The 14,937-nt window shown below is 52.0% G+C and overlaps 1 protein-coding gene across 8 annotated transcripts in view; it reads right to left on the bottom strand.

The window, feature by feature from the left end:
- Positions 1 to 14,937, bottom strand: part of VAC14 (VAC14 component of PIKFYVE complex) — a 128,813-nt gene that overhangs the window by 106,277 nt on the left and 7,599 nt on the right. For all 8 annotated transcript variants that reach the window (XR_014784642.1, XR_014784641.1, XR_014784643.1 and 5 more), the window contains 6 exons: positions 10,483 to 10,590; positions 8,500 to 8,609; positions 7,607 to 7,713; positions 4,424 to 4,558; positions 3,404 to 3,559; positions 1,602 to 1,662 (listed from right to left, as the gene is read on the bottom strand). Coding sequence is in view for 5 of the 8 variants with exons in the window: in XM_084812319.1 (XP_084668445.1) it covers positions 1,602 to 1,662; positions 3,404 to 3,559; positions 4,424 to 4,558; positions 7,607 to 7,713; positions 8,500 to 8,609; positions 10,483 to 10,590 (677 nt within the window). In the remaining 3 variants the exon portion in view is untranslated. The remainder of the gene's footprint in view (positions 1 to 1,601; positions 1,663 to 3,403; positions 3,560 to 4,423; positions 4,559 to 7,606; positions 7,714 to 8,499; positions 8,610 to 10,482; positions 10,591 to 14,937) is intronic.

The following is a 14,937-nucleotide window of genomic DNA, read 5'->3' as shown; positions in this document are numbered from 1 at the left end:
AGGGAATTAAGATGGTATGGCAGGCTCCAAACACACAGGCATGCTGAATTAAAACGAGTGAATGTGCTTTAAAAATCAACCACAACACGCACCCCCTGGGAACCTTTCGGCATGCATGCAAAGTTTCAGGCGTCAAGCTTTCATGGCCTTAATGCTATGGCTCTGGCAGAGAGGCACACTTCCTCTTTTATTATTACAGATTAAAAGGAACCAGTATCAGCCTCCAGCACAGGTTTTAACACATCAGTGCCCACCACATATTAAAACACAATCATCTGTGTGCACAGTTAACCTTTGCCCTGAAATCCTCCCAAAAAACTTTCATGGTGCTGTTTTTATGGTGCTGCCACAACCCTTCAGAAGAGTCATCTCGGAGTACCAGTTTCAGGAAGATGGTAACTCAAGGTCAGCACTGGGGAGGTAGCATTATTTGCCGCGAACTGTGCCAGTCAAGTTTGTCAGGGGGGTTGCAACATTCCCTCCCTTCCACCGAGGGCAACAGACCATAGCCCAGGGGCACATCGAGGGGCCAGACTCAGCCCCCAGCACCGCCAAGAGGAACGGGCCTGACAACAGCTACCACCACTTCTTCTATCACCCCCTCCCTTAAAGTTAAGCAAGCAGTAAAGTGCTTCTTAAAAAAGAGGGATTATCCTGCACTTGCAGCGACACCCTGTGGTATGACAATGGCACCACTTGTAAGATGATGTCTGGAAGCATGCTTGGAGCACGATGCAGTCCAAAATCTTGCCACAGAAATAGGGACTGTTGATCTCTAGCACCAAACCTAGGCTCTTAACGCAGACTCCCGGGGCAAAATGCCAGCACTTGTGGGTTCAGAAAAATGCTTCCAGGTATGCAAGCAAAGGGGGCTCAGATGCAAACCCCCTGGGGCTGAGGACTCCATACTATGGCAGCCTGTGCTTTCACAGGAGGAAGAGAAAGGAGTTGCTTGGGGCACAAACCACCCCATCAGCCACCACCTGTGCTTCAGCGGACTCCCCCAGCAATCTCTGCCCACCAGACAACTCCCCCCGCCCGCCAGGGCTGGGATGGCTTCTGCACAACTGCCGAGTGCCCAAAGGCAAAACACCTGCAGCCCCCCACCAACCTCCATGGCTGTCTGGAATTGGAATTACAGCTTTTCCACAAACCCAAACGTTACACCTACAGACAGCCAAAAGCTGACACGCATTCAGAGAAGGCAGGTCGGATCAGAGTGTGGGGCTTCTCACTGCACTGTGGGAGGCTCACTCTCCCAAGCACAGGTCAGCTTTAACCGAGGGGGCCTGCAGGAAGAGGAGCACAGATCCCTCCTCACACACACACCCCATAACAGTTCCCAGTACTTGGAAGGGCAGAGGAGGGAAGTGCCTCACCCCCCCAAGCGCGAGAGGGTGCCCCTTCACCTCCCAGCTGCGCAGGTGTCCTCCTCTACCAAAGCACCCACCATCCCCGTGGCGCTCCAGAACTGCAGCTTGCAGCAACCAGAATCCATTTGCCTGGCTCTGTGCCACTATGCAGCAAAAGGTCCAAATGCAGCAAGCCCTGGCAAAATGCAAAAGGGCCCCCATCTTCACAAACAACAGTTGATTTTTTACCTGGCTGGCATGAAAATGCTAGTGTTGCCGAGACTGGAATCACTGGAGGCATCCAGGCCACCTGCAAGGAGACATGTCTGTCAGATTGATGGGGGGGCTGGCAGGGCCTACTCCCCAGCAAAAGACCTCGGTGGCCCTGGGCAAGAACGTATGGGGAAGCAAGCCCATTCCTCAGCAAGTGACTGAGATGGAGACTGGGGCAGACAATGTTTGATTTATTCATAAACCATCTGGAAACATCAGGGCAATGATGAGGGAGCCAAGTCTGCAGGTAACATCAAGCTGTTCAGGGTGGTGAACTCCAGAACGACCCTCCCAAGGGAGATGAGCCTCAAATTGGTCAATAAGATTCAGTTGTAAGTAAGGTGATGCACACAGGGGCAAAAAAGCCCTAACTGAAAATACCAGAACGAGAAGTGGCCGCAACTCTCCAGGAAAGAGATTTGGGGCCGTGGTTAATGGGAAAATTTGCACTGGCTGTATATAAGAGAACGAGGCAAATTCTGTGCCAGGGATTTGGGGGGAAAGGATCCAAAACAAGCCAGCCAGTATCATCGCGCCTGGTGAGGCCACTGGTGTCCAGCTCTGGTCGCCCCTTCTCAAAAGGGACATCCTAGAGCTCAGGGAGGGGCAGAAAGGGGCAGCCAAGGGATCCAAGGTGCTGGAGCCCCTTTCCTCCGAGAAAAGCCTATGGCCCATTTGGGCCTTCCCAAGAAAATAAGACTGGGGACGGGGAAGGCAGAGAGAGACGAAAGGCTTCTGAAGTCACGATGGCACTAAATGCCTCCCTCCGAGGGCGAGGTCCAGGCTTGCCCTGAAGGAAGCAATGGTGAGACGACAGCCAGAAACAAAACCCTGAAGGCTGCACTAACCGTTACCTGGTCACTAACAGTCCATTTCCTGTCACGGACTATCTAGCTCATGGGTAGGCAGCTTGGCGCTCTGCAGATGTTTTGGACTACAACTCCCATAATCCCTGATCACTGATCATGCTGACCAGGGCTTATGGGAGTTGCAGTCCAAAATACCTGGAGGGCCCCAGGCTGCCTACCCCTGACCTAGCTCCGTCAGGCCTGATTTGGGCACAGAAACTATTTAGGTTGCCCGGCAGCATGGGCCACAGGGTTTGAAATACCACCGACCAGCACATCCCCCTGCAGAGGCAAACCTTGAATTTATGGGAAGGCACATCTCCTGCTCATTTTTAGCCCAGAAGCCACAGGGAGTGCCCCTGTGTTTCTAACCCTGGGAGCTTTATGTGCTGTCTAAAAACAATGCGGCTATTTCCCACAGAATTAGGGAGATCCAGGGAAGGTGGGATCTCCTGGAGTAAGGGGCTCAGGCTGGTGGGGAGGACCACACAAACAGGCCTGCCCCCCTCCTCAGCCCAGGCAGAAGGCGTGCCCAGGCAACCAAGCGCGAGTGACAAAGCTGCCGTTCTTCCGATGCGAGGGAAGGGCTGCCAGGGAAGGCCCCTGGTTTCCTCCTTGCATTCCTCAGTCCAAGAGGCTGGTCTGTTCGATGCAAAGGAGGTGGGTACCACAAACTGCAAGGCCACAAGGGGGGAGTGAACCCAGGTGGGGAGACCAGGCGAGTGCGCCAGAAGCCTCTTCTGCAGGGAGCACTTCACAGGAGCCTCCCTCCCTCTCCTCAGGCCTGCGATGGACATATCTGCACACTGGCAGCCCCAGCCCTGGTACCGCCAAGGGCAACCACCCACCCAGCCGGAGCCCAATGCTGACATTCCTCCATTTCCTCAGGCCGTGGTCTATCCGCAAAGCTGACCAGAAGGCCGGACTCACCCCCTGAGGCCATCGCCTGCTTCAAGAGCGATTCGTCTGACTCCATCTCCAAGCGGGGGGCTGCCGTGGGCGGCTTGCTCTCGTCCATTTCATCATCTTCGGGCGTGACAAGCTTCATCAGGCTCTGGTTGCACACATTGGCGACTTCTTTGATGCCTGCACCCCACCGATGTAAGGAACGCTCACCCACAAGTCAAATTCTCAGCCACACAGCAGACCCTAAAGCAGGGGTTAAGGACGGGGGGGCGAAGCAGAGGGGACCGGCGAAGAGCAGCCTTGGGAGGCCAGATGCTGCACCTGCAGCCCCCCATCATGAGTCTGGAAGATTTGCCAGACATCGCCCACATGTTTCTAGGCTTGGCTTTGCAGCCACATAAAAGCTAGAAATCTGGCTTTAGGGTTGTTTGCCTGTTTCTAAATGGAAAGCTTTACTTTTCAGGATGTCAAAATCTGCATCAGATACTAGATCAGACAAATGTTAAGAAACAAAGACACATGAAATATAGCAAAAATGAAGACGGGGGTCTCTCCCTAACTGATGAGGTGAAGGAAATACCAACATGTGATGTGAGCCCTGTCGCCCTGAGGGAAGCAATGGGACCCGAAAACCCACCGACACAGATGTGCAAAACAGGCTTCCGCTCCTTTACGAAGACCAGTCCTTTGCTTTAGCAACTCATGGGGGGTGACAGTGGAGCTGTTCTGCTATCAAGGTGGCTGACCTGTGGGGTGGGGGGGGCAGCTGCTGCTGGAAGCCCTTTCCATTCTCTCTTTACTCCAAATCTCATCATCACACAGGGGACATTCGACTCCTTTCCATCTAGAACATCTCTAGAGCGCTTGTGCCCTCAACTCTCCTCCCAAATTGCTTAACTCTGACCCCCAAGTTCACCCAAGAGAAAATGCAGCAAAATCCTCCAGCTCCACAACCTGGACTAGTGAAGGAGCCCCCCTGCCCACCCCACCCCACCCCACCCCCACCAGAAAGGTACGAGGCACAATGCTGGGCTGGGAGGATGCTCTTCTTCCGGTCGTCATAGGAGAGGCAGGGCAGGACGGCCGTCAGGATTCCAGAGGAGTACGGCAGCATGACCCGGCCGGCCAGCTGGATGAATTCGCGCATCCAGCACATGGCCGTTAGCTGGATAAGATCATCTGCAGCCAGAGGGAACAAAGCGAAGCCCCACTCCTTCTATGAACACAGGGAAGCCCGCTCCTCACCCAGCAAGCAAGCGCAACTGAGCTGGATTGTTCAAGGACTGACAAGAGAGGTCAGGGGAAAACTGGTGCTGTGGGGGAGGGGGGAATCACAGAAGCCCACCACAAAATCTCACGTCTTGACACTGCAACGGGGAGCTGTGGGCACCTAAGTTGACTCCATTTAAATAAGCCACGGTGGGCTGTGGCAATCATGCAACCAGCCCATTGTTCATTCGAGAATGCATTTCACCCACCAGGTGCAGCTTCCCCACATTGCTTCAGCAACAGGAAACATCACGCCTGTCGGAACTCCCACCAGCTCTGCTGAAAGACTCCCCTTTCTCCCTCTCCCTCCCCCATTCCGTCTTCCTTGTGCGTCATGTCTTTTTAGAATGCAAGGCTGCTGGCAGGGACTACCTTGTATTGCTGACTATATATATGTAAGCCACTCCAGGAGCCTTTTTGGCGGAGGGGGGGCATAAAAATACTTCAAATAAATACATTCTCCATGCTTCGAGATACCGGGGCATCTCCAAATTCTGGGTCTGGTAACCCTGTGGAGTTTCTCTGGTCAGGCCCCCTCCCACTCAGCACAAACCCGCAGCCCTCCTTGTTCCCCTCCTCCTGTAGACCGCTATGGCCAATTCAGATGCAGCATTCCTGGCCCAATAAAAGGGTCATGCCAGTGTGCTTGCCTCGCCAGCTGGCTTTGGCGCTTCAGCTGCAGTCCCCTTAAACCAGTTTGCCGTTACATCTGAAATGGGGAAAGGCAATTTAATGGCAGTTCACGAACCAGAATCTGAAGCCAGTTTGATTCTAGTTAGTGAACTGCATTCCAAAGCACACTTTCGTGTTACACCTGAAATTGGGCAAGCGAGGCCACAACTGAAGCACACGTGCAAGGAAAGGCAGGGAGGGCACAGGCACAGCATCTCTTCCCAGCCTCATAAGACATGGCTTACTCAACCAGGAACATTTGCTGCTACTGCCTGATTTGAGATTGGCAGCCACATGCCAGAGGGCCTTTTCTTTTGCCGCCACTCAGGTGTGGAACGACCTGCTGGCTGAAATGCGCCTGCTGACCTCTTTAAATGTTTTTAAGCAGGAATTAAAGACTCTTATTATTCTGGCAGGCCTTCCCTTTTTAAAATTCTTATTCTTTTTTGCGGATTGTTATATGCTGTCTTTATGCTGTATTGTTTTTATTGTTGGTTTTTCTTGTTTATTTTTATCTTTGTATGCCACCTAGAGTATTTGCATATAAGCAGGATATAAATTGAATGAATAAATTAATTAAACTGTGTCTAACGTGATGCCTTGTCTCCCCATTTCTTCCTCCTGCCCCCGTCTGTGGCAACCAGGCTAATTCTGCCACACTCACATCTGATCAAGGCAAGTGTCGAACAGGCACCTGACTTGCGGGACGTTCCAAATTCAGTGACTGAGACACATTTCGATGCAGGGCTGCAAAACCAGACGGCTAGAGCAGGGATGGGTCCTTACAAAGCTGTCACACCAGCATCATTAATACTTTGATGCCTTTGCACAAGTCACACCTCTGTCAGGCTCCTTTCCCGTTATTGCCTTTTAATAACTGGGCTCCCAAGGCAGCACTAACATGGCTAAGTTGCCCTCGGCGGTCAAGGAGCCAAAATAACAGGAGCGCACCTCACGCAGCTGCCCAGAGCCTACTGCCACACCAGTCCTGAACGGTGCGTGTGCATGGGGGGGGGGGGGCAGGGCCTGGAAACCCAGTCCCACCGCATCGCAACACCTGAAGGACAAGAAGGGTACCGACACAGCACAACACTCAAGAGGGTGGGGCAGCTGAGGAAGCGGGCATCTGCCTGTCCTGCCCCAGCAGGGCAGGAGCTGTTCCTCACATTGCCCCACCCCAGCCCTTGCACGCAGAACTGCCCGTTTCCCAGGATAGACCTGCCCGCAACTGAGAAGACTGACATCTGCCCTCATGCACTGATTGGTTGTTCCCAGGGAGAACCTCTCATCCTGCTTGGGCCAACTCTTGCTCAGAGTAAGCAAAGCCTCCCTCTGGCCTGGTTCTCTGCTGCTGATGTGAGCTGCAGCCTGGAAGGCCTGGCCATGCATTGCCTTTCCACCGCAGACATGCCATTTTTTAGTTTCAACTGCTTCCACTTCCATTCAGCCTACTTGTACAGTTAAGTATTTGATCCTCTCCACATGTTAGCTGCTTGCTACTCAAGCTGTGCTTTCAATAAAAGTGACGACCAATTTACATGGAAGTCCGGACTGGATGTGAGTGCAGCCACCTGGACAGACGCACTGCCCAAAGGGTGGAGGACAGAACGACTCACTGGTGATGGGCACCGAGGCTGGGAAGAGAGGCTGTGTCCCCAGAGGTGTCTGGGATGGGGTCAGAAGCTTCTGAGAGCCTCCACCACGGCTCAGGACAGAGGTGCAGCTTTGTCTGGACAGTGCTTCTTCGAGTCATGACACAGGAAGGTTCCGACCCCCTCTGGACTGCCCTTTTTACTGAAGGGGGGGGAAGCTGTGAACACATCTACATGACTCATTTGAAATCCGACTCCTATTCACCACCAAGGAACTTGGCGGCTGGTAATCTTGCAACGGCTGTTACAGGACCCAAGCCCTTCACGGAACAATTCCCAGTGTTCTGGGGAGACAAAGTGTAGCAGTTACACCAGACTAAGCTGGGAAGCCTGCTGTGCCCCTGCGACTGAAAGGGTGCTCACGGAAGCACCATCAGGAGGCTTCAGCACTGGCCCAGACGGCACAGTTCATGCGAGGCAGGAAATTCAGAGACGGAAGAGAATGAAGCCGTCAACTGGACCTGCCATCTTCTCATTGAAATACACATCTGTTCCCAAGTCTGGGGCCAGGAGTGACTAAGAACCCAAGCAGGGGACTGTGGGAAAAAGTAAGGGTGGGGGTGGCAGGGAGAGAAGCAGAAGGGAGGAAAGAAGACGATCTAGCTAGGCCATATAGTGCAGCAATAAAGCTCACCCGAGGTCTGGCAGTGAATTACCAGAATGTTGGCCATCTCTGCAAACTTGACATTGGAAGGGCTCTTCTTGATCTCTTTAAGAAATTCACCGAGGGCCACTTCACACCTGCATGCAAGGAGAAAGAGCAAGAGGTTCAGAGATCTCCCCCCGCCCCGCCGCCATGCTGTTTTAAAATGCTGTTTTAATGTTTTAATATAATTTTAATTGTACTGTTGTTTAATTTATATTTTAACTTTTGTATATTTTCATATGTTTTAATTGTATATGTTTTAATTTTTGTAAGCCACCTTGTGTCCCAGTACTGGGAAAAAGGCATGGTATAAATAAATATAACAATAATAATAACAACAACTACTCCCAGGCCTTAAGCAGGACAGTCTCAGGAACATCCAGCTGGGAGGGGAAATCAACGCCCCCTCCTCCCCACTCAAGATATGCAACACGGGCTGCAGTAAAGGACAGAGGAGAAAACACAGGCTCTGGCCTGGACAGGCCAGCCTGACAAAGCCTTCCCAACCTGGGCCCCTCCAAGTTTTAGAAGAGTGGGTTGCCACGTCACTGGTGCAAAAACTTTGAGTTAACACTAACTTTGTTCAATTTCAAACAAACCAGCTTCAAACCATGGTTTCCAAAATTGCCTTGTTGAAACTAGCCACAGTTAGTGCTCACCACAATTTCGGGTCCAGTTGACAGGGCAAACTGTGGTTAATTAAAAGCAGAAGGAGAAGCCTCCCAAAGTCCTCCTCCCAGGCACACAGGAGGAGGGGAGGTGGAGTGTGTCCAGGGCTCACTGCAGTTAATGCATGTCACACTAAACCACAGTTTAGCCTGACCTGTAAGTGCAGCCATGACCGGCTAAAGAGTTATCCCCAGACACATCTCTGCACTCACATTTTACGGATCTCCTTGCTGTTATCACCCAGAATCTGGAAGAGGCCATCTAGAATCTCTGGCAGGTAATCCAGAAGATTAATATCAGGAACAGACTCTAGCACCAAGATCTAGCTCAGAAGGGAAAAAAAGACATGGAGAGGATACAGCAGCACCATGTGGCAAGAAGGCCCTTCGGCAGGCTGGGACCACTTTTGCGTTCCAGTGGTGAACTAGATGGCCACACAGTTTCTAGTTGTAGCAGCTTATGTATGTTCATAATGGGAGAGGGGAAAGACAGAGAGTGGGACTACAACATCTCAGGGACAACTGTCAGCCGTCCTGGCTGGTTGCTGGCAAGTCAAGGGGCGGGTTAGCACATCACGCTGAGCCACCCTACGGGCCAGCCACGGTGGGTGGCTTGCCCCTTACTTCTGGCAGATGATCACCCGCTCAGCTTCCCGTGGCTTGTTTCTTCCTCAGTCCCTCTCACTCCACCCAGCCAGTGCTGGCACATACGCCAGGGGTCTTTGTGGCAGAAATCCTCTTTTCCTTATTCCCTACATCAGTACCCTTTCCACAGCTGGTCTGCTGGGGTTGCCAGCTGCTGAGCTACTCCCCACCCCCGCAAGGGGTCGCCAAAAGGATGTAAGTTTCCGAGCCACCATGGCTTAACATGACATGCGAACCAGGGCAACGTCTAAAGCAGTTGAGCTGGAGTCCTGGGAGTACGCACAACCATCCTCAAGGGCAAAACAAGTAGCCAGAAAGCAGCGTTCCCCACCCTGGTGCCCTCCAGATGTGTTGGATTAACACTCCCAGCATCCCCCAGCCTTGCTGCCATAAAGACACCCAAAGTCCTTATGGCTTTTTGCCTCTTTGATGGAACACATTTAAGTGCTGCCTCGCTAAATATTCAGAGCTTTGGCCGGCTTCAGGGTAGAACACGCTCCAAGGTGCACTGATGACTAACAAGGCACATGCAGCCCTCCCCCTAGGATGGAGGAGTCCAACTGGAGGGCAAAAATGTCAGAGAAGCTCTCTGGGGCTACATCCCAGTGGTGGGTGTGGCCAAAAGCTGAAGGGCGGGGTCAAAAGCACCAGCATATTGCAGCTTAAAGCAACTCAACCTTCGGAGAGACATCTCAACCTTTCAGAATGGGGAACCAACTGCACAAAAGCCAGGAGACCACAAAGCAGGTGGCAGTCAAGGGAAAGGTAGTCAGGCCAGGGAAAGGGGAAAGGGCTACCTGGGGAGCCCCACAGGGCTGGATTTGGACCCAAGTAGGCTGGATTTGGCCCGCAGGACTGAGGCTCCATGCCCCTGCTGCAGGAGCTACGAGAAGTGATGCGCCACTGGAAGCTGCCCCAGGCAGGAAAGAGCTGATGTTCCTGGAAGACCCCGGCCAAGACGAGCAAGTCGTCAAGACAAGCAAGTCGTCAGCGGAGGACACTGTGCCACGTAGGGCAGGCTCCTGACATCTTGCAGCAGGCCGCGGCGCCCCTCGGGAGGATGACCCTGAGAAGCCAGAGGCTGCCCGGCTGTTCACAAATGACACATGACTGCCAAGGAGAAGCAAGGAAGTCTTCCCACAAAGGAACACCCCAGATCAGGCGACTCCAAGAGAGCCATCCCTGGCTGAAAAGGCAGTTCACCGTATGTGCAACGGCCAACGCTGCCTACTAAGGAGATACTTTAAAAAAAACCCACAGCCATGCTGCTCTTTAGGCCCTCATTCGTTCCAATGTTGGTGTTAGAATACTGAAGCTGCTTTCCTGTTACTGCAGTTGAACCATGAAGCTTCCTGGGTAATGCTGGGCCCATTGCTGTCTCTCAGCCTAACCTACCTCACAGGGTTATTGTGACGATAAAGCAGGTGGGAAACATGCATGACGCCTGGAGCTGTTTGGAGAAAGGGCGGAATGCAAATCTAGGAACAAAAGAAGCAGCGCTGCCCGGACAATGCCCGCGGAAAGGGGCCCCAGCCAGCCCCAGGCACTCACCCAGGAAATGATGAACTGCCGAGCATGCTGATTGTTGGAGTAGATTCTCTCACGCAGCAGGGGAATGAAGCTCACCAGATCAAATTTGTTACTTTCTGTCACAATATCCTACAAAGCCAGAACCACCAATGAGCACAAGGGGAAAACCCAGGGTTGAGCCCTACAGAAAACCAAGACTGGCGTCCCAGGTTCTCAGACGCAGCCATTTGGACCATCTGCGGTGATCCACATCTCAGCTATGATCACTCAGCTGAGGTGAGGGCAATGTGTTTATCTATTTATTCCCATTATTTATACACTGCCCTTCAGGATACAAATCCTGTCAAGGCAGCTTACAGGAAACATGACAAAACTATAAAGGCACCATTTTGAAAACAGCACTTCGTGTCCCTTCTTCCCTCAGGGCAGCTGGCGGAAGGCACCCTGGGTGGGGAGAGTCCCACTGGGACAGGGGCTGGGCTCCAGGGGCCGCCCGCCCTCCGGGAATCCTTCCCATGGGGTGGCCAATGGCAGGCGGCCCAGCGGGAGCAGGAGGAGTCCTGCCAGAGCCTGCCGTGCCTGCTCCCTCGCGCCCGCCCTCCGGCCAGATGGACGGCGGTGCGCTGCCTGCAAGGCACAATCTAGCCACGCAGCTCTTGCGGTGCAGCTACTCTGCCTGCGCATCACCCACATGCACTCAGCACTCAGCTCCTGGCCGCCACATCCCAGTTTGGCCTAGGGATGTGCAGAACCCCTACCTTTAATTCCGGCGGGGGAGGCGATCCATTCCTCCCCCCCGGGGATCCTCTTGAGCATTCGCTGGGTTCCGCAGACCAGCACGCCTGCTCCGGTCCTCAGGCAATACAGCAATGGCAGCTGCCATTGCCGTTTTGCTTTGAGAAAGACAGCCGCAAATGGCGTAGCGGGCCCCACTTGTGGCTATAAAGCCCTCGCAGCCGTTTACGGTTTTATTTACATAAAACTCAGGGCTCTACGGCTGTCTTTCTCAAAGCAAAACAGCAATGGCACCTGCCATTGCTGTATTGCCGGAGGATCCAGAGCAGGCGTGCCGGTCCGGCAGGAATCCTCCCAGAGCGGAGGTGAGAGGCGCCGCCCCACTGCAGACTCTGGAGGCCGGATTCGGCCTCACTGGAGTCCGCGGAGGATTTCTCCAACATCCCTGGTTTGGCCTGAAGAATCCTCACAGCCCATTACGAGGCCTGGCTGGATATGTTTTGCCACAAGCATTTCCCTGCTTTCGCACCTTCAGCAGCCAAATCCCATACAGCCTAACAGTACCGAGTTCTCATGCTGACAGGCATCTCTCTGTGGGCACTGCATCCCATTTATTACACTTTTAAATTGCCCAACAACCCAAGCTCTCTGGGCAAACATAAAAACATTTTAAGTTTTTAATATGTGAAAATGTAAAATACAAACAGTAAAACAAGGAATAAAAGCACATAATAAAACCAAGATAAAACCACCAGTGAAGACTAAAAATACTTCAGTGTATAAAACCAAGGTAAAACCAGCAGGAATGGAAGTGCAGTGATCCAAACCAGATCTTTAAATCCTCAGGAGAATTAAAAAGTCTTCACCTGGCACTGAAAATACCACAGCGTACTGACGGTGATGAGAAGGGAGCACAGGGCCATTCCAGCAGCCTTGCTAAAAGAATTCACTTCTCCCCCTTCTTCCTTCCCCATTCCTTTCTCTTTGTGTGTTGTGTCTTTCTGGATTGTATACCTGTAGGCAGGGGCTGTCTCATTTGACTGATTATACAAGAGCCACCCTAGGAGCCTTTTTGGTTGAGAAGTGGCATAAAAAGGCTTCAAATAAATAAGTAACACAGGTGCCAGGCAAGCCTTCCTTGGAGAGCATTCCAAAGTCAAGGTGTAGCCACCAAAAAGGACCTCTTTCCCATAGCCACCCACCTCACCGCATTTGTTGAGAGCACTTGGAGGAGGACCACAGATGATGGCCCAGGGTCTGGATAGGAAAATAAGGGAGGAGGTGCACCTTCAGGTAACCTGGCCCCAAGCTGTTTAGGGCTTTAAAATCTAAAACAAGCACTGGGAATTGGGCCCAGAAACAGACTGGCAGCCAGTACAGACAGCAAAGTATTGGCACAATATAGACAAATCAGCCCGTCCCAGTTGGCAATCTAGCTGTCCTGTTCTGGACTACCTGAAGTTTCCAAACCACCCTCAGAGGTGGCTCCATGTATAACACGTTGCGATAATCCAGGTGACAGATTACCAAAATACAGGTCACTGAGGCCAAGCTATCTCTGTCCAGGAAGGGTGTTCTCGATGTATCAGCCTAAGCTAATAAAAGCAGCTGTAGGCCACCGAGGCCACTTCAGCCTCTGGTAACAATGGTGGATCGAGGAGCAACCCCAGCCACAGCCAGAGCGCAGCCCGCTCCAGAACAGCCTGAAGGCCGCTTAGGCAGACAGACAAACCACCCAGAAGCAACATTCCTTGTGAGAGTACAACTCCTATCAGAGATGTAAATAACGGTGATCTCTGAGGGTGCTGGATGAGCAAACCCAGAGATGACAGCACGGAGGGGTGTGGGCGGGGGGAAGAACATGGGAAGCTGCCTTAGACTGTGTCTGACCTTGGGTCCATCTAGCCCGCACCTGTCAACACTGACCGGCAGCAGCGGCTCTCTGGGGTTTCAGGCAGGGGTTTTTCTCAGCCCTGGAGATAGAATCATAGAATCATAGAATAGTAGGGTTGGAAGGGGCCTACAAGGCCAACGAGTCCAACCCCCTGCTCAGTGCAGGAATCCAAGGCAGAGCATCCCTGACAGATGGTTGTCCAGCCTCGCCTTGAACGCCTCCAGTGTGGGAGAGCCCACCGCCTCCCCAGGTCATTGGTTCCATTGTCGTATTGCTCTAACAGTCAGGAGGTTTTTCCTGATGTTCAGCCGGAATATGGCTTCCTGGAACTTGAGCCCATTATTCCATGTCCTGCACTCTGGGATGATCAAGAAGAGATCCTGGCTTTCCTCTCTGGGACAACCTTTCAAGTACTTGAAGAGTGCTATCAGATCTCCCCTCAGTCTTCTCTTCTCAACGCTAAACATGCCCAGTTCTTTCAGTCTCTCTTCATAGGGCTTTGTTTCCAGTCCCCTGATCATCTTTGTTGCCCTCCTCTGAACCCTCTCCAGTTTGTCTGCATCCTTCTTAAAGTGTGGTGCCCAGAACTGGACACAGTACTCCAGATGAGGCCTAACCAGTGCTGAGTAGAGGGCAACTAGTACTTCCCGGGATTTGAAAGCTATGCTTCTATTAATGCAACCACAAATAGCATTTCCCTTTTTTGCAGCCACATCACATTGTTGGCTCATATTCAGCTTGTGATCGACAACCATTCCAAGATCCTTCTTGCTTGTAGTGTGGTTGAGCCACGTATCCCCCATCTTGTAACTGTGTATTTGGATTCTTTTTCCTAGGTGCAGAACTTGGCATTTATCCCTATTAAATGTCATTCTGTTGTTTTCTGCCCAGCGCTCCAGTCTATCCAGATCGCTTTCAATTTTGTTTCTGTCTTCCAAAGTATTAGCTATCCCGCCCAATTTTGTATCATCTGCAAATTTGATCAGCATTCCCTGCACCTCCTCCTCCAAGTCATTCATGAAAATGTTGAAGAGCACTGGGCCCAGGACGGAGCCCTGCGGTACCCCACTCGTTACCTCTCCCCAGTTAGAGAAGGTCCCATCGAGAAGCACTCTTTGAGTCCGATTCTGTAGCCAACTGTGGATCCACCGGATCATTGTTTCATCTAGCCCACTTTGAGCTAGTTTGCTCATCAGGAGATCATGGGGCATTTTGTCGAAAGCTTTGCTGAAGTCGAGGTATATGATGTCTACAGCATTCCCACGGTCCACAAGGGAGGTTACCTGATCAAAAAATGAGATCAGATTTGTCTGGCAGGACTTGTTTTTGACAAATCCATGTTGGCTTCGAGTAATCACGGCATTGTTGTCAAGGTGCTTCCAGATGGATTGCTTTATCATCTGCTCCAGAATTTTCCCAGGGATTGATGTCAGACTGACTGGTCTGTAGTTCCCAGGTTCCTCCTTTTTACCCTTTTTGAAGATAGGGACAACATTAGCCCTCCTCCAGTCATCTGGCACTTCCCCCGTCCTCCATGATTTCTCAAAGAGAATAGACAGCAGTTCTGAGAGTTCTTCTGCCAGTTCCTTTATTAATCTAGGAAGCAGTTCATCTGGCCCTGGAGAGTTGAACTCATTCAAAGTCATTAGGTGTTCCTTGACCATATGCCTGTCGATCTCAAGCTGCAATCCTCCCCCCTTCAGCTTGTACTTCGCCTTTGCCAGGGGGGTCATAGACCCTCTTTTGGGAGAAGACTGAGCCAAAGTAGGAATTGAGCACCTCTGCCTTTTCTTTGTCATCTGTTATCGTTTTGCCATCCTTATTTAATAGCTGAACCACCATTTCTT

Source organism: Heloderma suspectum, chromosome 8, assembly GCF_057233095.1.
Source record: "Heloderma suspectum isolate Gila_16-S chromosome 8, 16-S_ref, whole genome shotgun sequence".
NCBI classification, from domain to species: domain Eukaryota; kingdom Metazoa; phylum Chordata; class Lepidosauria; order Squamata; family Helodermatidae; genus Heloderma; species Heloderma suspectum.
The sequence above is the reverse complement of the archived record's forward strand: the minus strand, read 5'-3'. Positions and strand labels throughout refer to the sequence as shown.